This window comes from Halichoeres trimaculatus, unplaced genomic scaffold (assembly GCF_033239565.1).
Source record: "Halichoeres trimaculatus isolate MK-OKI-2021-1 unplaced genomic scaffold, fHalTri1.1 fHalTri1_scaffold_11, whole genome shotgun sequence".
Taxonomy (NCBI): domain Eukaryota; kingdom Metazoa; phylum Chordata; class Actinopteri; order Labriformes; family Labridae; genus Halichoeres; species Halichoeres trimaculatus.
This window is the reverse complement of record NW_027437189.1, coordinates 9868808-9894194: the sequence shown is the minus strand read 5'-3', so window position 1 is coordinate 9894194 and position 25387 is coordinate 9868808. Positions and strand designations below refer to the sequence as shown.

Below are 25387 nucleotides of genomic sequence, written 5' to 3'. Positions count from 1 at the left end.
GAGACAGGATGAGGCCCATACAGTTGGGACGCAACAAAGGCCCATAACAGGCTGGGTGAATGAATGAATGGATGGATGGATGGATGGATGGATGGATGAGCGGTTTATTCAGCCGTACTGCAAGGCTGTATTGTCTCGTGACCTCACTCCTCTTCTGTTTATTCTTCTGCCTCATAAAGTTAAACATTAAAGCCTCAGAGCAGGAGAATCAAATGTAGTGGCACACTGTCAGCCTAATTACATTTTAATACAAAGAGTTAACCACGCAGTGTTAGTTTGGCTGCACCCTCGAGATTTAAAACGAGGGAATGGAGGGGTGATAAAAAAAAAAGGGAAGTTGTTTTAGGGAAGAAAAGAAAGAAAAGGGATTTGGTAAGAACACAGCTAGAGATAAGGAAGTGAATCATGAGGAAGGATAATTTAAATGGAAGAGGTGATGTCGCCCAGGAAGCAATTCAGACAACGTAGCAGCTTTGTATGCTTTTTAGACAAACAGAGGATGACAATTATTAATATGTAGACATGACAAGAAAACGTATAACATATGAACTGTTTTTCCTCTAGAAATTAGTGAAGAGATGCACATAAATAGTCACTAAAAACAAACAAAAAAACAAAGCAAGTAGCATGATTTTCTTTGCAGACAGAAAGTCATGCATGCCAAAATCAGAGATGATGAAATGTTACATTTTAAAAGCGTCCTTACCTCTTCTCGTATTCGCTTCACTGTCTCTCCTTTCTGAAAGAGAAGATGAAAGGTAGCTTTAATTGAATAAAATGTGCTCAGTTTAAAAAATACTAAGATCACTGGCCCTGACCTCCAAGTGAAGCTGATTCTAAACCACACAAATCCGACTGGAGAATTTTAAAACAGAGTTTCAATATATCAAATGTATCTTTGTGTCTAATCCTTGAATGGCTGAAGACGGACTGTGTTTGGAGCCTTGTTACCAGGGACAGGAACATTCTGTCAACATCTTGTCCTCTACCGAGGTATCTGTTCTTTTTTTCTGTCCTCTAATTCTTTCTGGCTTTGGTCCACTCAAGCTGTCACACCTTTGCTCACACCTTTGTGGATCCACTGACGTTACTTCCTCACAGGAGCCTCAAAACAGCATCATCTCACTCTGTTATTTTTAAGGTTGCCATCTAGGAAAGTGTATTATACCTGGTCCATTCAGGCTCCTGTGTTGGTCTTCTAATGATGGGAGGATGATAAAGAGGTTTTCCAAAAAGAAAGGAAGGCAGAAAAGGCTTGGAGCTCAGAGTGGCAAGTTATTAGCTGAAGTACTGCAGATCAAGTGTCTCTGCAAGCTACACAGTGTGTGCCAAGCTCATCTCTCCGTTTCGCTCCCATTTCTTTTCAGTCTCTATTTGTTCTTGATTTCTGCAACACATTGCAGCATCCATTGTGACATTTCTCTCCAGCACTCGTTTTTTTCATCATTCGTCCCTGCTCCTTCGTCTATTGATGTCTTTTGTAGGTGTTGTATTACAGGGCGTGATAGCAGGAGCCACTGAAGCAACACAAGCAGCCAGCCCCCCTCCACAGACAGACGCTAAAAGTGCCACAAGGGGCCAACAGTAATACATCTTAGGAGCTCAGTTTCAACAGGGGGCCTGCCTTCAATGCACTGATGTTTTTGTTTGATGGATTACTGGTGGTGGAGGCGGTGGTGGAGGCCTTAAGAGGTTTTGATATAAGGCAATTACATTCAGGACAGGGATATTCAAAAGAGCAATTGTTTTTTAGAGGGCTTTGAGCACTGTGTTGGATTCACAAAGGGGAATCAAGGCAAACAGGGAAATTATTTTACAAATGCTCACTTTAAACAAATTGCATTTAAACTCAAACAGCTCTGAACAATGAAAGGTAGTTAAAAATTTTCCAACGATTTTACACAAGCAAATCAATCTGGTAAATTTATTTTATCATCCCATCAAAGATTATCACTACAGATATTATTACAATAAATGAAATCATAACCACAGCTGCACGTTTTTAAATTTATGTACCAACTTTCAAAACAGTTGAGATGCAGACTCTACAAAGTAAAGTCTCACCTTCCTCTTGAGGGCTCTATTTCTGGCAGTGATGTTATCTGTTCACTCAATCTTCCAAACATTATCCAATATTTTCAAATGGCAGTCACAGTCCTGATCCTGTGACAGCTATTTTAGGCCTGGCTGGTAGAAAAAAGGACCTTTCTGTAACCAAACTCAAAAAAACAAAAAAACTAAACTGTGCAACTGTGTTGGGGATGCACCGATCTGACTTTTATGGTTCCGATACTGATACCAATACCAGTGTTAAAGGTTCCATATTCTGCTCCTTTTCTGTGGTTTAATATGGATCATTGATGTCTTCATGAAATGGTAGTAACATGTTTTGGTCCAAAAAGCCAATAAATCAAGCACAGCAGCATTGTTTCCAGGCTCTCATAGCCCCTCTGTTCAGAACGGTCTGATTTAGTGGGCGTGACATTCATATGTAAGTGAGCCACCGCTGATACCGCCCCGCTCTTCCGCGTCACAGAGAGCTGCACAACGAGCTCTGAGTTCACAATGTTTAGAAAACAGCGAAGCTTGTTTACCGTAACATGGAGAGATTTCTCTCCAGCAGCGGGGAGGAGAGTAGGCGGGGAGGGGGTTCGGGGGTATCTGCCCCGATGGACCATTCAGGTCAGACTTGCTCCTGATTAGTCAAAAAAAAGGAATCGCTGACATCGGCAAATCCTCAAAATCCAAACAGCTCGTTTAAGGTCAGGATTTTACATTCACAAGCACTACTAAGTACAGGTTTTGTCATTTAATATCACATTTTGTTGGCTGGGAGGAAAGCCAGACCCACAAATTTAACTAAAAGACTTAATAAAGTGATTTTTGCTTAATATGGGACCTTTAAATAATAACCTGCATGCTCTACTGTGGGAAAACATGGGTAATGTTTAGGTCAAGGCATAAAATGACTTTAGGGAATTACTAAAGTTAATATTTATTAAAACTATGAAATATTTTAATGTATACCATCAAAACAATGCTTCGAAATGTACACAAGTTATTTTCAAATGTAAAGTTTTATACCCTGTTGACTGGTAATGCACCTAAAAACAAAGCAAGTGCATGAGAGACAGCATTTCTAATCAAATAGCAAAGAGCGCTGCCAAAAAAGAACAAAAAACAAAAGGCACAGCTGTTTGCCTGGATCGGCATCATGGATCTCTTCCCAACGATACCGATCCAGCTTTGAGGGGCATGATACCACCGATTGGTACCGGAGTATCCCCAAACTGTTACTCTTACTCCTCATCCAGCTGGGGTGTAGCTGCAGCAGCTCAAGCTTGGAGATTTTAAATTCATAATACATGTCTTTCTCCTCTGATAAACTCCAGAAAACATGGATGTCATTTCTGGACTATATCAAAGTTAAGCTTAATACCCAACCCAGCTGAATATAACTCTAGTCTATATATAAGCCATATACATGTATAAATTAATCCACTCCAGCCTCTGTCGCCCATCACCGCGAGACAAATCTAGGTTTATTTCATGGAAGGGGCTCCTTATTAATACATTTTTTTAATTCACTATTGCAGCAATATCCTTTTTTATTTTTTCGAAAGGCCTAAAAATAGAGCAAGTTTCAAACACAGATATAATAAAATACATCAAAGCGCATTAAAGCTCCTGTGAGGAGATTTTATCTCGTTGGAAAACAGACTGGAACTACCACTGATGCCTCTGTGAACCACACCAAGCAAAACCAGGACATCTGCCTCAAGACTGACCATTTCCGTAACGTCAATTTTAATGTCTTTAACTGCTGGGGGTGGGGGTGGCAGATGGAGGTATTGACTGCAAGCTGCTGAAACAGCTGCTTTCCCGATTCTCTCTGCTAAAGATTCCAACTAACTCGTTTATCTGTCTGTTAAAATAAAGTGTGACGAGATTAAAGAAATAAGAATCAGGAGCTAAATAAGAAAAGAGATGTGAGGTAACACTTTGTCCACAAGGGGTGCCAAAAGCAACATCAACCCTTCAATGGGGAGCTCTGTGCATAAAAAGAATAGAACAAAAGCAGGAATACTCACCTTTCCTATGATGCTGCCAACCTCCTAAAAGACAAGAGAGGAAGAGAATCACAAACCTCAAAACTAACAAAATGAAAAAAACATTTCTACATTTTTTAAAGCAATACTCCATTATTTATCACCTCCATGAGTTTAAGGTTTATCATTTATGAGGCGTCAGCAAATTGTGTGCCTAAGAGAGCCCAGAGTGCTTCAGCATGCACACTTTCATTCATTCATTCATGCAGCCAGGTCGTACCTTTCCGTGCATGAGCAGTCGTAGTGTGAGGGTCACTCCCAAGCCCCCGTCTCCAAAGTCCTGCTCACAGTTCATAGTGGTGTGGGAGTGGCACGTAGGGAGACGCATGAACAAGGCTCATTCGCTGGTCACACAGTCAGACGAAGGCCCGGCGGTCTGGCTCTCTGAGGTCCTTCAGTGCTGCTCTGAGGAAGCAAAGAACGGCTGGATGTGAAAATAAAGCGCTGGTTGTTACACAAGATTATACTGCAAAGAGGAGCTAAAATTAACACTGGTGGCTGTGTTTTAGATCGTTTCTCAGATACTGCATTCTTGAACCGAGCCAAAGTGCATTGTTGACTGAATAATGATTTCCAAAGATCAAAGACAGTCACATAAGAGAGGATAAATCAAAGCCAAACACACTCATGGCCTCTAAAAGCAAGTATCTCTATGAGGATGCTTTTCATTAGCTTGAGACGGTGTAATATTGATGGAAACTCTTAACAGTGTCGTGATGAAGACCACTGTGTGTGTGGGCTATTGACCAGAAGCACCAACAGTGTCAGCAATGTTGTATTTAATCAGAGATTTGGGGTCTTTCAAACAGACTGTGGGTGGCCATGGATGACTAATACTCTATCTGTGTCTTCATTTACCCACAGCTTACAGTGAGATGAGTGATTTTTGGAGCACGATAACAGAATTCACCTTTGGATGAGCACGACATAAGATCCACGCCAAGTTAATCAATTTAATATAGTTTTCATGAATCTGAAAATGTTTGGAGTTGTTTCAAGGACCTGGTTTTATCCTCTGTCAAAGTCACTCAGGAGAGAAATAAAAAAAAAAGAAGAGAAAAACTCTCTGTTATGAGGAGACAGAGCACAATTTATACACAGACAGCAAATGAGAAGCATCTGTACCGCTGCCAGAATGTCAATGTGGCAGCGGCTACGTGCATGTCAGTGCTGTGACATACGCTATGATGATTAATGTGAGTCACCTGGCTGCTCACAGGCTCAGCTTGGTGTGTAAAATTAGTTTATGGAATAATTCATGTTCCTTCTTGAGTTATTTTTGTTTACATTCATCAGCAGGTGGAAAAAGATGCAACACATAAACAGCTCAACTGGAGATGCTCTGTGATTAGCAGAAATTAAACAATAGACGATGCAGAACATGCTTACAAATGCCTTCTTTTGGCTTTCTGATAATAATTACTTTATTGATTATTTATTTAAGTGATGTCTTAATAAGCTGATTTATTATTAGGTGTGTGAAATATGAGCAAATCTTGAAGCAAGACATCCTAAAAACAAAAAGCGAAGCATCCATGTGTCTTATTTTCTCTTTAAAAACAGATTCAGTTCAGCATCACACAAATCAGAGAATAAAAGAAAATCCTCTCATAAGAGCAGCTGGATCGAAACAATGCTCTGAAATTGAACTTTACAAGACTAAAGCTGCTGTCATACACTATCAGAGCTGCAGAAACCTACTCCGCCCACAACGTGTGTCCAAGCTGTAACTTTACGACTCAGACAATCAGTGATTCACTCCCACTACACAAAGCGATTGGCCAGCTGCACGAGGACAAGATGATGAATGATTCTGGGTTTGAACTTCTATCTCACCTCTAGTTCTCCTTTCTTAAAATTCTTGACACAGCGCCGTGTGAGTGTGAGTGTTTACATGTAAACAACTAAAGTGCAACACAGGAACATGTTCAAGGAGACTAAAAGTGTGCTCAGATTTAGAAAATAAGGCAACAGTTAGTAGTATGTAGCAAGAACAAAACAGGATTTTTACTTTTCTTTTACACTTTTTTTCCTTTTTCTTTTATTTTGAGTGGAAGGAAAAGAAGGATGAGCCCTTACCTCCATTTGGGCTAAAGTGCACATGCATGGACTGCACAGGCTGCCTAATTCCTCCCTTTAACAGCCACAGACCCAGACCCTGGATTAATAATCTGAAACATTATTTCACCGAGACTACCTATAAAAAGTGCAATATCTGTTAAACTCAGTTCATCTTGTCACATTCTTATTGTTAATAATACTTATCTTGTTCGGTACTTATTGCTTATTTTATTACCTCTATTCTATTTTATTTTCTACTGCTGTACTTGTGTGAAGAACAATGGTAACACCAAAATCCCCTGGCATTAAAGGCCCCATATTGTGCAAAAATCCCTTTAAGTCTTTTAGTGAAATTTGTGGGTCTTTGGCTTTCCTCCCAGCCCACAAAATGTGATATTTAATGACAAAACCTGTACTTAGTAGTGCTTGTGAATGTAAAATCCTGACCTTAAATGAGCTGTTTAGATTTTGGGGATTTGCCGACGTCAGCGATTCCCTTTTTTGACCGATCAGGAGCAAGTCTGACCTGACTGGGCCACCGGAGCAGATACCCCTGCACACCCTTCCCACAAGAGTAGAATGCTGAAGTTGAAGGGCCATCACTGCTCTATTTTTGGCTGTAAACAGCCACATAGTTCCATGCACAAGCTTCCCATCTCGGAAGAAGACAAGGCTAAGTGGCTAGAGGTCATTTATGAGGGAAATGTGCCAGCTACACTCAGTAAAACTGTGCATGTGTGTGCTAGTCACTTCACGGCCAACTGCTTTTCCAACTTTGGACAGTCCAACAGAGGGCTAGCGAATAGACTGGTCCTGAATCCAGGCGCATTACCAACCATCCACCAACAAACCTCAAACCCTGGAAATGTGAGTATTTTAAATGCTGTGTGCTGTGGAGCAGATGTAAGAGCTTTTCCTCAGTGACCCCCCTGTCTCTGTGTTCAGGATGCTGCAGTTAGCCTGTTGTTTTAGCCTCTAATGTTACAGTAAACGAGCTTCGCTGTTTTCTAAACATTGTGCACTCTGAGCTCATGGCACCGCTCTCAGTGATGCAGAAGAGCGGGGCGGTATCAGCGGTGGCTCATTTACATATGAAGGCCACGCCCACTAAATCAGAGCGTTCTGAACAGAGGGGCTACGAGAGCCTGGAAACAATGCTACTGTGCTTGATTTATTGGCTTTTTGGAACAAAACATGTTACTACCATTTCATGAAGACATCAATGATCCATATTAAACTGAAGAAAAGGAGCAAAATATGGGACCTTGATTGCATTATTTCTTATTCTGATTCTATAATTTTTCATTTTACCTTGGCTCGGAAAATGCTAATAACAGCATGCTAACATGTATGCAATAAAAGATGCTAACATGCATATTATTGAAGGGCAATGTGGTGATTACTACAGTCAATGAATACATCATGACAAGACTATATGCAAGGATTTATCTGGAAAAAACTTTTACCCCATTCCCCTGCTTAAACATTACACTCGTATATAATGTATGAAGAGAAAAGTCTGATATTCAGTTAATGCTAATGGTATCACCAAATACAAAAGGGTTTATCTCCTGGGGTTTGTGCAAAATTTCATGGCAGTCCACCCAAATGCTCTACAAAAGTTATAGCTCTATAAAACACAAGTTGCAACCTCAGGGTGGCACAAGAGGAGATGTGGGGGTGGGGTCTCATAGTTATGACCGTGAATAATCTGGAAGCCACAAATAATTTCAAATCAGTGTATATTTTTCATTTTCAAAGATGAATTCTACTGGTGTAGCAGATCTTGAAATTCTGACTTGCTATTTTTCAGATACCTGAGGATAAACCCTCCTAACAGTGTTATCTTTGATCATCACGGATGGTAAACTCTCATGTTCAGCAGACGACAACACAGCAATAAAAACTATCCTCCCATTTTTCACTCATCAAGGCCACTTGTTTGTCTGCCAAGTGCATTCCAACCAGCCTACAGAGCCACTGTACACCAACCCACTGCTGCAACCCCACTGACACTGCCTGACATACATGTGTGTTTGTGTGTGAGTGTGTTATAAATCTGCATGCTGACTATGGATTTGGAGAGCTGCGTGAGGAGATCATGTTTAATAAATGGATGTTATTTTAAATGAGACCAAATTCCTCAGAGACTTGTCGTACTGTAGGTCGGTTTATTGCTTTTGCTTGGTGCACAAGGCCACTGCTCCTCCGCTGATTTATTTATGCTCTGAATGCTTGCAAAGACATGTTCAAACGCTCAAACACATCCTTCTTAAGATGTCACAGAGCTTGACTGCACATACTGGGTTTTACAGTCCCACTATGGCAGCAGCACAATCTGACGTGCCAGCCCGTCAATACGCTGTAAAAAGTAGGACAGGGTGTCATTTTACCGGATTAGATCATTGCACCAAATCAAACTTCCTCTGCTTTTCCAAGAGACGTGCTCATGATTGACTCACAAAACTATCAGTTAGAAGCTCATCTCCATACAATTTCCATAAATATCAAACAAAGCCCAGGGGGTCGACTGGGAGATAAACAGAAAATGGAACATTTTGCTCGCTGTCAGCCACAGATAAAAGGCCAAATAATCATGACGCAAGGCTTGATCGATGCATCCTGAACACATGTGTTATCACAGAGCACATTTGTGCAACCCGTGGGCTAACTTCATTATCTTTAGGCACTGAAGGGCATGGCTAAAATGTTAGCACTTGATTGCATTAGGAGCTAATGGTTGGAGGGATCATTATATGCAGCTCTGTGGGTTGATAACAAGGCATATGCTCTGTGTCTGTGTGAGGGCGGAGAGCCTCTGAACTCTTCATTTCCAGAATCCCGAGCAGCAGCGTTCCAGGATGAACAGAGCCCCTCTGTTCTAAATTAGACCCGGTAACTCAGAACAGGGAATTAGCAACCTGCAGACTGCATCTCCGGGCAGCCAGGAAACAGTCAGAGTAGGCGAGAGGCGGAAAGGCCGTCAGTGCTGTCACAGAGTGCGTAACCTTGGTCCTGCTCTGCCTGAATGCGTCCTGTACTCAGAGGCTGCTCGTTACGACTCACTGCTTTTATTCATCTTTTATACACTGAGTTAAGCATCACTCCGTTAAATCAAATGACTGACACAAAAACAAATGGACATAAGAGGCTCAAAGTATTTTGTCTGATGCAGACCAATTAAAAATAAGCATCATCAAGTTGGAAGCAGAAGAGCAGGGCTGCAGTTAGGGTCTTATTCAGAAGACACAGCAGCCAAACAGTCACAGAGTTGAGTTAAGTGTGAGGTAATGTATAGTGACCACGTGGTTATGCAAAATAGAAACCCCACAGAGGGAGTGTGCTGGGGTGTGTCTGCTTTGCATAACCACCTGCTCACTTTACATTATCCGTCTTATTACTCAGCTACCAGCAAATTCATGTTAAAGTCTTAACTTCTGCCTGCTTCATTGTTATAAATCACTAATTTCAACATTTAACACCATTCACAGTTAAGTCAAATCATAATATCATTCTTCACAGAAGCTACTTCCTGTTCTACCCTGCAACTGCTCTGTAATTGTGTTACAGTTTGTGCTTGCTCGGTGCCTGTTTTCCAGAATTAGGTCGACGTCTCGTTACCTCAGCTTGTGTGTTATGACTTTAGACTGTATAGTCAATGGATTTGACATCCCTCTCTAGTTTTTGAACCAGTTCGCTTCTGTTGTCTTCCTTTCTCTGCTGCTCATTTGTCTGCCATTAATTAAAAATGTAAAAATTTGTGCTCTCTGAAAAAATTGAGAGTAATGTTAAAAGATCCTCCTTATCTAATAAAACATTCCTTGCTATCCCATTTTGATCAATCAGAATCAAGTCTTTAACATAGCCAGAAGTTGACCAAGAGAACCGGGTTGCACTGAAAGTTAAACCAGCCCTGATGATAGAAACACCAAATAACAGAACAGACTGTTCCCTGTGTTAAATCATGAGGTTCAGAGAGTTAGAAATAACGCAGAGTAGGTCCTGAAAAATAATTAGAATTACATAAAAACAAACAAGTCCAAAGAAAATTCAGCACAGAACATTTTAATGATTCCAATTAATGGTCAGCCAGATTCACTGTTTGTCTTTGTAGTAAAATTTGGCACATGAAAAATCTTGAAGTTTTGGCAACCGGTCCAAAACACGGCATTTGAAGAAAGTATTAGGGCTTAAGAGAAGTCTGTATGTTGTTTTATTGTTTGTACGGGTTTCTAGGGATGGGTACCGAATTAGGTACTTTTATAGGTACCCGCCGAATTCTGTCAAAAGTACCTAGGTACCTGTTTAGGTACCTAAATGCATCCTTGTGATTGTGAGGGAGTGGAAGAGAAGGTGATTTTCCATGCTGGGCATGAACACATGAACACACACAACATTGCAAGGTTATATATTGAAGAATCAATATATTAAATGTTAAAAAATTGAGATTTGATTATTAAACAAATTCATATTTTTTACCACATAAACATAAAAAAGTACCAAAAATAGGTACCGTTGAGTACCAGTACCCATTGCCAGGTACCAGGCATCAGTGCCGTATCATTTCAAATGTGGAAGGTACCCATCCCTAGTGGTTTCAGCACTTTAAAAGTTTAATTAAAAATACAAACAAATGAAAAGAATCAATCATTTTAAAAACATTTTAATTTTAGTTCTTTCGGGTATAAAGCCTCAATTTGAGACAAGTATAAAACCTCTGTTGTAAAAAATCATGATATATATGTGTGATTTTTTTTTTTAACAAACCTCTGAGGTAATATAAAAAATATAATGCTATTACATTATCAAACGTTGCTGATATAATCCAGTTTGTACCAGAGGCTGGATAAACCATTGTTTTCTTTAAAAATATCCACAGATGTGTTCTTATCTTCCTTCCATGACGCATACATCAAAGATGTCATGGATAAAAACAACTAGCATGCATCCCTTGACAGCCAGCAGCCATAGTTTTTTTTTTCCTTCTCGCATGTTTTCAGAAGCATCCAAGCCAAAGGGACTGTGCAGATGAAAAGGATGTCGTACAACCTGCCTGTCTGGAGGAGTGGACACCTGCTCTGAGGCCACCGTGTCCCTCGCACACGCAGCAAACAGACGGCTGAGAGGAAATGAAGAAGGAATGAGGACAACATGCCTGGTCTCTATGGTGATTGATGGAAACAGCCCCCACAAGCATACAGTACATGGAGGGGCGTCGGGGGGCGTATTGAATGTCTGCTCGATAAACACACAGAGGCAGAGGGGATAGGGTGTCCCCCGGGTGGGCACATATAGAGCAGTAAGTGAGAGGGTGACAACGTGTGCACACACGCATGGGCAGGCCAAGAGGTGAGAGACCATTCACACACACATACACACACATACACACACACAGGCAGACAGAAAGACAGACAGACAGGCGGACATGTGCACCAAAACAAACTCACTCATACCCACATACAGCTGCTAGGATGAAAGGAGCCAGCAATTCACACACACACACACACACACACACACACACACACACACACACACACACACACACACACACACACACACACACACACACACACACACACACACACACACACACACACACACACACACACAAAAGCGTCCTGTTGAAACACAAGAGAGGCTTTGATCTGCTAAGAAGTTCCACAGGAGAACTTTCAGCAGATATCTGTCACGAGCACCCTCAAAGTGCTGCCATGTGCGAGGACATGCGATGACACAATGAGAGCGTCATGCACTCAGATGATGATGATGAAGAAAGAAACACATACAGTACAACTGGGGAAATAAACAGAGTCCTCCTTCAGCAGTGGTCATCCTGTTAGAGTTAAATGAGACCCTGTGGGACCAAACAGCACATGTAAACACGCCGTTTGGAGTTTCTGTCTATGAATCTGACTCCAAACTGTGCCCCAGAGAGTGTTTTGAGCTCTAAATAGTGGAAGATATTGGGCTCACACTGCCTGAGACTACACATTCACCCCAAACACTTGAATTTCTGCAGAGTTTTGGCTTTAAGTAGCGGCTTCCTGATTAAACAGACTCAACTCCATGTGAATAAAATATTCAAAGAGTCGCTGCATGTTTGGATTAGCTTTACCCACATCACAGCCACCAGTCATGCTGGGATTCATCACTTATTTTGCTTTATGAGCCATGCAGCAGAGGGGAGTGTTCATGCAACCAAGAGCTATCGTTCAAATGAGGCATGCTTTAACTGAGCTGTAAACAATACTGCTCTGAAGCCCTGAAAACTTGGTTAAAATCTTTTTTTTCTCAATTAAATTAATTTTTACAACAGAATGAACAGAAACAAACAGAACTGCCTTTTTTTCCTCAGGACTTAGTGTTATTGGTGGCAGCTCAAGCAACCAGAGACTGTATATCTGGTTTTTGTATGTGCACTGCCAAATACTGAGTGAGACAAAGGAATACACAACATCACTTCAAATTGACTCTCAAACGAACCCCGCCTGCTTTATCTTATTAGGAGGAACAGAACAGTTTTTGTCCTCCTCATGGCCCCTGAGGACACAGCTATGGCTCCTCTGCTTGTCTTGTGCACGTGTAAGCAGCGTTTTTCTGAGAAGTCGACTGGTATCGGTTTTTCTATGTCCTTTGCCCGTAATTGGAGAGCAGATGGGTCGATGGCTGGTATAAGTTTTCTGTCATGTTGTTGTTTTTGCATTTGCTAAAGTACAAATTAACAATAAAAAATGATAATGAGGTTGTGTATGATTACATTATTCCACCCACATTACAATCTTACATCAACGGTTATCTTTGGCGGTACAACTTCAAGATGAGTTATTGAAGAATTGACAAAAAAGGTATCTAATGGTGTAGATTTCAGAAAACTACTTATATATCAGGACCGCACGGACTACAGAGACCTTACAATCACTTCTTAAAACACACCTTTTTGCTTGGCTTTTATTACTGGTTAGGCGAGACATCCAACTTTTTATTTTACTTTTACTTATTGGCTTTTTCTTCTGCTATTTTTATGTCTATTTACCAATCTGCTGTTTAAAATTATTTTCATTAACTAATTGATTGTGTTTCTATACATTGTGTTTTTATTGATCTTGTTTTTAAGTTTGTACAGCACTTTGGTCAACTGCCAGTGTTTTAAAATGTGCTATATTAATGAAATTTGACTTGACTAATATTTCTGTCAGAAGCATTATCAAACTATTATTTTGTACAGCCTGACATATTTATATTAATCACCAGCCAATAGATGCTTTACAATTTAAACACTGTAATTGATGATGGAAAAATAAATAACTGTTCAAGAGATGGTGGTAACTAGTGAAAAGCAGGTTATCCTGTCCATGTAGCGGGCACCTTGGTGTAACACGCCAAAATATACCCCCACTCCAGACTACACCTGGGGTAAAAGTGGCTTAGGTCATTTTTTTACCCCCCAGGGCAGATTGTTCCCCTCATTATATCAGTACTGATGAGTGACTTTTGCTCTGCAGCAGTGGAAAACATCAAAAAGTGGTGATACGGTTGGTCTTCCATGATTCAATAACTCAGTAACCTGCAGTTTTCAATTTATAAAATGATCTTTTCTTCAAATAAAAAATTCAAATGCAAATCCAAATTGTAATTGATTTTGTTTATTTCAAAGAAAAACAAAGATTTGAGCAGTTCTTTAACTGTTAAAGTATTCACTCCTCAGTAGCTCTGTGCGACTTGTTTGTCTATTTTCAGAATCAAAGACGGTCAGATGCTCTTAGTTAAATCAGATTTCCACACTATACCCCTCCAGGGGTTGCATGTTTGCAAAGATTGGTTCAAGGAAGAATAATCAATGTGAATGCAAACAGTACGTAAAACATATGTTTTATTGTTCCGTTTGATTACAAGAACAAAAAAGGTGATCAATCCATGTATAATCTGAGTTAATAGAGGAGGGTATGAAGTGGGCCAGGCCAAAATATACCAGAGGGTGTAATCCAGCCCGGACCACTTTAACCCCGGGTATGCTCTGGACTGGAGGGGTACATTTTGGCCTGTTCAACCAGGTTTGCTTCTAGCCCGAGGCCTCTTTCTGCACATTTCTCCCTGTGTCCTGCCCTTTTCACTTCCCTGTGTCCTACAAATAAAAGTGTTCAAAAATAAAATTTTAAACAAAGACTACCTGCAGTATCTCAAGAAATTGTTTTTAGTTTCCCTTGAAAGCGCAGGCATAGGCAGAAGCCACTTATTTCAAAATTCTGATTTCTTGACCAACAGATTAATCAGCATCACTCTTTTTGTCGATAAAAAATAAATAAATAAAAACACCCTTGTGTTGCTGAAAACATAAAATAAGACAGTCAATGACACCAACCCTTCAGCAGCAGCATCAAACACTAAAAATAACCAAACAGAAAGAATCACTCTGGTCAAATTTGTATTTATTTCTCTTAGTAGATTAAATAGGAGCATCATTACTTTTTTAACTCAGTTTCATAAACATCTGAAAACTCCCCACAGGAGCTTTAAGTTGAAAATATCCTGTCATCAGATAAAGGAAGTTGATATTATGGGGTAATTCACAACAATTATCTTATATGACAAAGTTTGTTACAAAAAAGGACTATTTGATGTTTTTCATTTTAATATATACATTTTTTTAAATTGTTAATTTTAACAAAATTGTGTTTAAAATTTTATTTGAGTAGTTAGGTATTTAACTAACATTAAGATATTCAATTAAAGAGTACAACGACCTATTATTTAAATCTGTAGATAAAAAAAAATTCTAAAATTTGTGTTGTTTACATCTTTATCAATGATTGTATATTTATTTTTATTTTGCATGAATCAATTGAGTTGTCTGTCATTAAATTGTTACACTCCTAAATTGTATTTCTGGATTATTGACAGGAAAGGCTGACAACTCTAAATCTTGAGGGCACTTCATTTTCTCCACATGTCTGCACTTCCACCGTCTCTCCACTGAGCTGAGAGTACAAAATAAAAGCGACAGGAGGCGAGGGCTGTAGTTGTGAAACAGGAGAGGCTTGAAATTAAAGAGCGGTGTTTCATCTCTCGCCGTGTCTTGTCTCAGCTCTGTCACATATAATGGGAGGGGTCTGCCCTCGGCGCAGAGGGGACCATCCTCTCCTATCAGCCGTCGGCTTCATCTGCTGTTAAAGCATAACCGTGTCAGCCCTGCAGAGCGAGCCGCCTGTCAACCACAAGGCTCCAGAGAGGGTTATCAGAGCCCCGGGCTGCATGCTGCTCCTGGAGCCAGAGAGGAGGCCAACAACCCTTGCACCTAAATGTGGGCTGACGCTGATAAGATTACCCGTAGGCTGAGGGATTATAATCCATAATCTGTGGGGCTGTAAAGAGTGAATAAAACCACAAGGCTTCCTGCAGATGTTAACATATCTGATAAAGAAGTTGCGTCATAGTTTCTCACTGAAGTGCTGCAACAAAATCACTGATGCAGGAATTTCAGAAAGCCTGTGGAATTTCTGTCTGGCCTATGAATATGGAGTTTTTAAATATCAAGGGGCTTAGATGTAGAAAATAGTTACATCAGCTTTTTTTAAATGCGCATTTTATGTGAAAACGGTAAGGAGTTGAAAGAAGTCAAAAAATCTTTAAGATTTCCAGCAGAGATTTCTTAAATGTGCAGAAAAGTTGCTTTGATACTTCCTCACTGAAGGTGGAGTGACAAAACTACTAATGCAGGATGTTTTAAAACCTTGCTTATAATCTGGAGTGTTTTCAAGAGCCTATAGTTTTAATCAGCATATCTTAATCCATAATCTGGGATGTTGTAAAGAGCGGTTTCTTGCAGATCTTAACAAAGCTGCAGTAAAGTGGAGTGACAGTTTCTCATGGGAAGTGCTGTGACAAAATCACTGATGCAGGAATTTCAAAATGATTGTGGAAATCTTGGCAGGCATGACAAATCACAAAGGCTTTGAAGTTGTTATTTGAAGAGGTTGTTATCTAAATTAAAACACTCCTATATGAGGATTTCAAACCATGATCTGTGAAGGAATGAAACTACTTGATTTTCTATTTTCGGATATCTTCAAAGACGAGAATGGAAACAGTTGAAGTTCTAAAAATAACTGGTGCATGTTTTTCAAAAAGTGTGTTCGCTTCCTGGCTGTCATGATAAATTTAGTGCATTATCAAGTTGTTCTAATTCATAAAAAAACACTGGGATATCAGGGTTTCAATCCAGAATATGAAACGTTCAGCTACAAAATGTCTGGACATTACTACTTACTAATACTGGAGTCCCTAAGAGTGTGTGGGATTTCTGGCTGACATTACAATTTTTTAAGTGATTATCAAATCATGTACTAATTTGTAGAAGAAAAAGAGAAAAATTGCCTCATCAGCCTTTTTTCATAATCTGTCGAGATGTTAAGTGTGACTAAAACTCACACACAAACAAATCTGCAGGAAAGTTGTGTCATAAAATTACTGATGCAGGAATTTCAAAAACTGCGTGGGATATCTGGCTGACATTATGAATCTGGAGCATTATCGAGCTGACACTCAACAAAGATCTTATTTGAAACAAAGCACTGTAATATCTCCCTCATCCTCCAAACATCTCCTCCTGTTTCAGATCTAAACCTCTGTCACCATACAGAAAAAAAACAAGAGATTAACACCACTATTACTCCACTTCAAGCAGCTATCTTATATCACTTTAGGAGCTACAGAGTATGTACTTATTATCCAGACTGTCCGTCTTTCTGAAAGTGGCTAAATCAGTACATCCAGGCCTTCTTGTCAAAGCAGCTAACCAATATGTCAATCTGGCTCCACAATCTGCATAATTACGAGTGAATCCAACAGCTAATGAACGGTAATTGACACTCCATTATTGCGTTCTATCCTCAGCCATCAGTTTGTGTGTCCATCAGGCTGCAGCAGTGTTTAGTTAGTTCAGGCTCACAGCTTAATAATAAGTGTACACCCCGAACGAGCAGGAAACATACACTGATCAAGTCTGATTCTGCTGTTTTCACAAAGGATCTCGACGCTAAATGAGACAAACAAGAGTTGCTTCCTCTTTCTCATCACCGCTATCAGAGATACAGATAATGAGTCTTACAGCAGTGTGTTTCAAGGCTGTCAATAGTTGTCTCCCAAGTGAATGCTAGTTCCAGACACACTGTGACACCGTCTGAGCCTTTATTTACACTGGCTGTAGTTAAGGCTACAGACTCTGAGGCTCAACACCATTTACTGTACAATATCCTCGTTATTTATCTTTCCTCGCTTTTATCTGGAGATTACGCAGAGGTTTATATGAATTATTGATCAATCTGCTGATTTTGATCTTGATTGTTTTTCTTAGGAGGGGGGATGTCCTCAAGCGCCCTTTTCTACATCTAACAATCAGTTCACAAAGAAAACACACTCAGATTAATCTAATATGCCTGTGTATTCTGCTACATCACTATCACAGCCCTGGTAAGTTTCTGTGAGATATGTTTAAGTCTTATTGACGTATTCATTTTTAATTCAAGTATTGTTTTAGTTGTTCCTCCTAGACTCAGTGTGTCCTTCAGTTTTATTCATAAGAGGTGTATTTATATTTGATTTTTTAGGTTTTGTGTAGCACTTTATAATGTTAGTTTGATGAATTATCTTTGGGTTTTATCATTAATTCTGTGCTTTGAAGTATTTAAATCATATCACCTTGTAAACAAAAACTCTTCAAACTCTGCTTGCTGATTATTTAAATAATTTCAGGTAAATTTAAAATCCTTTTATTATTTTTTTTGTTTTGTTTATATCATTGCTTATTATTGATTTCACATCTCAGTAATATTTGGTAACTGTTTTTAACATTAAATGGATTTGTGAATAATGTCATCTTCTTTCTTATTACTTCCTCCCCCTCAAAATAATCTCTTAAGAAAAAATTAACACATTTTGTACCCTGATCTCAACCTTAACTTCTATCCCTTACAGTCTTTTCCAATGATCTGATTTGTTGGCACTGTTGTGTTTACCTTTACATCACTTTGAAGTATCTAAATCCTCTCGCCTTGAAAACAGAAACTTGTCAAACCCTGCTTCCTAAATTTAAAGATTTCACATATTTTTGAAATCCTTTTATTTTTTGTTGTTGTATTGTTTTTGTTTATTTGTTTTTTTTATTGATTATTACTAATCTCATATCTTAATTTGGTAACTGCTATTCACATTTAATAGATTTATGAATGATGTTATCTCCTTTCTTATAACTTCCTGCCCCTGAAAATAATCCCTTAAAACAAATTAGCAAATTTAGTACCATGATCTCTCCCTCAACTTCCACCCCTTACAGTCTTTTCCAGTGATCTGATTTGTCCACACTGTTGTGTTTTCATTCACATATCTGTGAATAAGGACTCTCTCTTGTCCATTTTCTCATTATTCAAATATATAAATAAATGATGATGACGATGATAAAAATGGGAAAGAAGCAAATCATCAAATTTAAGCAGCGTCATCTAAAATGATGTCTGGCATTTTTCCTTTCAAAAGGTCTAAAGCGACGCTCCAATCATCTCAACAGTTGCAGCTATTTTGTCCTTAAATTGCTCGGCTGCAGCTCCATCTCAGGTCTTTCTCATCTCACATCTCTTACAGAAGGAAGATCTGGCTCTGTACGTCACATGCTGCAGTGCTGTTTTCATTCGATTATACAGTTTGGCTTCTCCAGCTTGTTTATCCCACTGGATTCAAGGCTGGAATTTTCTCTTCATTTGCCTTGCCTTGCCTTACAATGGCATGCTCCTTCTTATTAGAGAGCTTCTATTAGCGACCGTATATCATTCTGAATGGTTTTTTTGGCATGCTGGAGAATACTCTTTGGCAGGGTATTAACTCTCGCTTTTATCCCATCCCCTCTTACTGGATGAAGGTCACTCTCTCTATCTGCAGAATGACTTTCTCCTCTCTTCTCTTTCATCCCTGCTTTTCCTCCCATCCTCCACACCAGGGCATGAGTCAGAGAATCTGACACCTCGGAGGAGAGAGGAGATGGGAGGAAAGGGAGGAGAGAGAAGGAGGGAGGGGAGACAGATTGAGAGAGGAATAGGGGGAGATGGGGACAGTTGGAGGGAAGAGAGGCGAGCTGATCGATACCTCTTAGAAACAAGTAACATGAGAAGATGTGGATCGGCCTTGCTTCCTTGATGCGCAAGAAAGTGTCTCCAAAATGGCAATTGAATTCTTCAAAGCACAGATGGTGCAGAGGCTCCGATTTTACTGGACAGAGTCTTTGATGTGGCTGCAAAATCACATTGTTTACAGCGTCTTCCCCTCAGCGAGTCTCTGGTGTGTCTTTGGTATACAACAGCACCATGCATGTTGAGCTAAAACTACATATTACATAAGCTCCCGAACAAACCGAGCACAAACCCAAAAATAGTGCAGTCCCTGTTAAATATTTCAGGCACTCGGCAGCTGAGGGGGGGGGGGATAAAAAGCTTCTCTCCTTCTTGGTCGCTATACAAAAACAGACACGCACACACTGATGCAGATGGCCAAGTGAAAGAAAACCTCCATTTAGTGTACCAAGGAGCAAAGCGGATTACTGTCACGAAGGCAGACTTTTAGTGTTTCAAAACAGCACTTAGTCATTGGAGTGACGTTTTTAGCTACACCTATCCTTATTTCCTGAGTCACTTTCCTTACAGTATCGACAGCATGAAAGCGGCTCTTTAAAAGCTGGGCGACTTCTGAACTAAATAAATCACGCTCATGAGACTCTTTGAGAGACACAACAGGACAGTCACGGGGCCTGCTGGGTCAATCTCCGGAGCTCGGCTACACAGTGCTATCTTTTCATAGCAGCCGGGGACGGCCCGCGGCTCTGTCAACCACAGGGTCAGTCTTAAGAACAGCGGCGAGGGTCACATTCTGCCTCAGAAGAAAGGCGCTCTTCATGGAGCTCCGCAACAAAGCCAACAACACTGTTTATTATATGGGAGCTGCTGGATCAGAAATACACGGGCAGTCATGTGATTTTCTTTCAAGGCTTTCTTTGCACAACATGCAACTTCATAAGCACAAGAATTCAGTCCGATCGAGCAGTGCCTCAAGAGTGTGCAGTTATTAGACATACGACAAGCACAGGTTAATTGCTGAAATGCAGGTTAATTGCTACAGGGGATTTATCTCTTATATTGGAGAGGAAATTAATTTGTACACAACAATGCTCCTGTGACAACAACATCTAAATTAGTGCTTGAGTGAAGACAGATAGTGATTTGCCTCTCAAAAACACAGCTCCACAAGGTATTACAGGTTTTTTAAATCTGTGCGGAAGCAATTTAGGTCTAATTTGATATTGAGTAAAGAAATCAAGACAATAAAAGGAAAAATCTGCATACAATTGTGGATGCTTTCTGAATGAGTCACTCAGCTCCTCTGTGTAATTAAAGGCTAAATCAACCAGGAAAGCTCCTCATCAGTAAAAGGTGATTGGATATCCCTGATCTCCCTCTGCAGATCTGTTTAATAGACTAAAGCTGCTGCACTGGGCTGCTTTTACTTGATGACTGCAAACTAAAAACTAAGCATTGTGCCTGTGTTTCCTCCCACCCCCTTTTCACTCTGCAAGAGCAGCATCTTAGTAGATGAGAGGGATTATTGGCAGTTCCCAGACGTTGGAGCAGCACGTGTCAGGTCTGCTCTCTGTTATTTATGAAGCCTCTCAGCCCCGGCCCATCACTCTGCAGCACAGATGCAGGTGGGGTTTCATTATTGGAGGATGCTCTTCCACTTCTTATTAGATCTCTGACTCTCAGAGTGCATTAAGGAATTGCATTTGGATGGAGAGTCAGCATTACATGGTGGTCTGTGTCTGAGCTACCCTGGAGTGTCTCTATAAGATGTGTGTATATGTGTGTGTGTGTGTGTGCTTCTCCTACACAAGCCAAATTGTATCTTCTGTTCCCTCTTTCCTCTTTTGGGAAAAAAATAGTGTTTCTGCACTCAGGACGCCCCTTCACCACACACACATGGAAAAAAATCTGATTCCTTATTGATTTTTGTTATGTGCCAAGAAAGATAAATCTGTACCATGTCCTCCTTTAGTTCTCCAGTAAAACAGCCATACAATGCATTACAAGCAAATGAATTCTGCAGCTTACAGTAACAGCCTGTAAGTGATGGGCATTCTTTCAATTGTGTCCTTTCTCTCTACTCCTGTTTGAGCTTGTTGTCTATGCACACACACACACACACACACACATACAGATACACACAGTGGAGGTGCACATGCAAGATTCATGAGCATCTCCAGCACGGAAGGACTATGATTTCCTGAATCAATCAGCTGGTCCACTATCACTACTTAGATGCTGTTTTTATTGATTCCATTGTACTGGAGAGTCTGAAGCAATGAGTCAGTTTGATTTCTGATAGCCCTGTTGTGCTAAAGCAGATAACTGTAGGCGATATAACTCAAAGCATGTGACTGGAAGTGGAAAGAGGACACATTTTCCTCCCTTTAATGGTCGTGTTTAACAGGCTACGTCCTGTTTCCAGCCAGCAAACACTGTGAATATCTGGAAACTGTGAGTCTGCAACACATAACAGAGATAATCTAAACTGGATTTGAAGTTTTCCAAATGTGGCCAGAATTTCTCAATTATTTGGTAGAATTGGATGAAAATACGCAAAGCTGAAACACCGCTCCATCGTGTTTTGGTTTTTCATGTAGGTCAGCCCATCAAGACAGTTTTTCCATCCTCTGTTAAAACTAATGCAATTAGGCATCCTCATGAATAATGGTGCTGTCACACACACTCGCTGCCTCAGCACCCACAGGCGCCCACAGTACCGGACTTGTTGAGAATGATCTTTGTGTTCAGGACTGGCCTGGCCAACTGGGGTCCACTTTCATTATCATAAAACCGTCCTCACAGACACACACATTCATACACACAGACACACTCACAAGAGACCGATTGTGTCCTCCCTCTTACAGTGTCCCCTGCTCATCTGGGGACTTTGAGCCATACACTGGATTTAACAGCCCAAAACAGTTCATAGCTTCATAATCTAGTGAGAGATTTTAATTTATACTCACAGGAGTGCGTCCAAGTAAAATCAGAGAAGTAATTTACAAGAACTGTGAAGATTGTATGGTTCTAATGACCTGGTCATGCTTTTAACTTATTGGGAGAGTTTTGGGCTAAATTTGAAAACAGACGTCTCATTTCGATGGATAAAACTGAGATTTGACAGGAATCAGCGATCAAGATTGTTCCCCTGTCGGATAAGAGCCGTTTCAAGTTGCAAATCAGGAACATGCTGTCCACGAATGTCTCGTTAAAAATAGCCAAAGTGTCCTACCTGTTTTCATGTATGTGATCGCAGGCGAAAGTCTCCCCATGGAAGTGCGATCAGCGGGATTTGTATCCACATAGAGTCCAATGACACGGGCGTGCAGAGCGGACTGTCCTCCCGGTGTGTCAGCAGACTGGAGTGCAGGGCGCCTGTGCGCTGAGGAGGGGAGAGACACACACACATACATACACACACACACCAACAAACACACACTCACACAAGGAGAGAGAGAGAGGGAGAGAGAGAGAACAGGAGCAGGAAAAAGTGCTCTGTCTCTCTTTCGGTCGTGGTTAGCTTCCTGTGTGTTTGTGTCGCCTCCTCAGCCGGTGTGTAATAGCGTTGTCCCCGCAGGACCTTCCTCTGGGAGCGCTGAGAGCTTTTACCGAGCACCGCACCGCAGATTGACACATCCAGGATCAGGGAGCATCTGCGCGGGAAATTACATTAGTCCATTCATTCAGACTGTAAATTTGATGCATTGGCTTGTCTTATTAAAGCCGGGGAGGTGAAAATCCAAATGACCCTAACATGGCGTTACATTTTTTTGGTAACGAAATAACCCATCTTCGCATAACGTTCACGTAAATGACTCTTTTTGCCATTCAACTTCGGTTAATTGGGAGCTAAAGGCTCCTAAAACATCACTGACGCGAATTTTAAGCACTACTGTTGTCAATAAAAGAAATATTATGACTTACTTAGAGGTGCAAAGGTAAAATTGGAGCTTTTGGCGTTCTCCTTTGAAGTTTTTTTTAGTGCGTTTTAAACTCAAAATCTTTCACGCAGCGCCATCTAGTGTTACGGCTTCCGTAGTGCAACTGCTTCATAAGGGTCACAACAGTAGTTTATTGTCATTTGAGCTGTTAGAAATCTGTCTTGATGCCTGCTTAATAACATCTAACCGGTAAGATTTTTTTATTATTATTATTATTTTTAATAATTCTTCTCTCTCTCTCATTTCTTGAATTTATTTTTCACTGCTTATTTGTCCAAGAGACCTGGCACTTTAAATATCAATTTCAGCACTGTAATTAATAACTCTAGCACTTAATACTCAACTCCTTAAAAAGAAACAAAACAAGAAGAACAGAAAAAAAAAATTAACCTGTTTGTTTTGATATTTTAGCTGGGGGGACTACCAATGGAAATTAGCTTGGTAGCTAGATTTGGGTACAATTACATTTTATTTTTTTAAGTGTGTACGAATCTACATTGTCCCTCCTTGTCAAATAAACTAAATTGAAATTGAAAGATTTAAAAGGAAGTGTATATAAATAAATAAGAAGTATATGAAAAGCCTTACAATCAGGTAACTCAAGAAGATTAAAAAAGACACAGTGAAAGACCATGACATAATATGTAGATGTGAAATAACAGTTAATGAGACTTTCTCTCAATATTCACCTTTACTTTTTATTCTTACTTTTACTGCATAGGCACTAAAATGTAATATCATGGCAAATTGTTTTTCAATATGCATCATATATGTGCACTATCTAAAGCGAGACTTTGACAGCTTGTCCGCTGTGACATGTTAAAACAACATCACTCAGGGGACAGGATGATGTGAATCAGTCTTTTTCACACCAAGCTTAGCGTGTGTGTGCGTGTGAGTGTGTTACTATGATGAATTCTCACATGACGAACGGCTCATTAATTTAAAGACATGGAGCACGGTACCCCAGACAGCTCCCACTGCTCCTGTGTGACGGGGAAAGCGTCCCGGTAATTTGAGGATGACATCTCCATCTATTTCACAAAGTCGCTCCTCAGGTGACTCATGTTCTCTGCAGAAGAGAAAAATAAAATGAAATGGGGATGGATATGAAATCACATGTGTATTTCTAAACAGGGAGGTTTGTCTTCAGCGTTTGACATTTATGATACTGTCTCTGTGAGCGGTTGCATTTTGTTGCTTTGCCTGTCTGATGGTGACATTTTCATCCTGGCTGGAAGTCCAAAGACAGCTGGGACGCAGCATTAATTAAACAAGATCATGGGTGGGCAAATGATTGATTGATTACTTTGATTCTGTGTCATGCATAAATCATTAGGGCCCACATGGGTCTTACAAGATACAGTTATTTCAAAAGGAAGACACAAAAAGTGGCACACTCATAGGTTACTCATAAAATATCACCACCCTGACATTTCTACAAAGCCCTGGGAACAAAAGGAACACTTAGAAAGCATCAAAATTAAAAAGAAAATTGTCCTTTTTGTTGTCAGTGCATCAAAACATTTTCAAAAGAATCTCTTTTATATCATCATAATTAGCTTGATACAAACTCTTCTTTTCAAATCTTTTTAATCTGAGGACAAGTGGATTAATTTCTGTTCTTAAATGTGCAACCTAAGACCTCTGACTAACGCTAAGTTTGCCACAAAGCCAGACTCAGTACCATTATCCTATTTTATTTGGAAGATGTTTATAATTTGGGGTTGAGCAGGCAGTAATTAAATCATTCTTCTTTAAACCTATCAATTAACTTTTTTTGTTGTTGTTTATGCTGCCAGATAATTTGATTCTCTGGATAAAGCAGCCTCTTTAAAAGAACAGCAGAAAGCTCTGAAGCTAATGAACTTTGTGAGTTATTCTGAAGGAAAAACTTTCTTTTCACAATAAGTTTTTGAAAGATTAGAGAAACAGTCAGTAGATGTTTGGGTAGATAATTTACTGGGTGGGTAATTTCTACAAAAAATGTTATAAGCTGGTTATTTTTTTTTTTTTAATAAGTTAAGAATTATGACCGAGGAAACTCTCAGTTTCCTGAATACTAACATGGTCAAATATTAAGAGAGAAAAATGCAGTTATCCATCACTGTTACCTAATTCCTGAGTCAGAGCAGTATCACCAAGTGAATAAAGCTAC

General features: G+C 40.0%; 1 protein-coding gene across 2 annotated transcripts in view; it reads right to left on the bottom strand.

Moving 5' to 3' along the window:
• pcbp4 (poly(rC) binding protein 4) overlaps window positions 1-24301 on the bottom strand; it is a 54882-nt gene extending 30581 nt beyond the window's left edge. The window contains exons 1-5 of one of the 2 annotated variants that reach the window (XM_074680863.1): window positions 24195-24301; window positions 22521-22941; window positions 4330-4514; window positions 4092-4115; window positions 707-739 (exon numbers count right to left, since the gene is read on the bottom strand). In XM_074680863.1, the coding sequence (XP_074536964.1) occupies window positions 707-739; window positions 4092-4115; window positions 4330-4437 (165 nt within the window). In that variant the 5' untranslated portion in view covers window positions 4438-4514; window positions 22521-22941; window positions 24195-24301. Of the gene's footprint in view, window positions 1-706; window positions 740-4091; window positions 4116-4329; window positions 4515-22520; window positions 22949-24194 lie in introns of those variants that run through there. The other variant, XM_074680864.1, reaches the window with a different exon arrangement.
• Between the last annotated feature and the right edge of the window lie 1086 nt (window positions 24302-25387).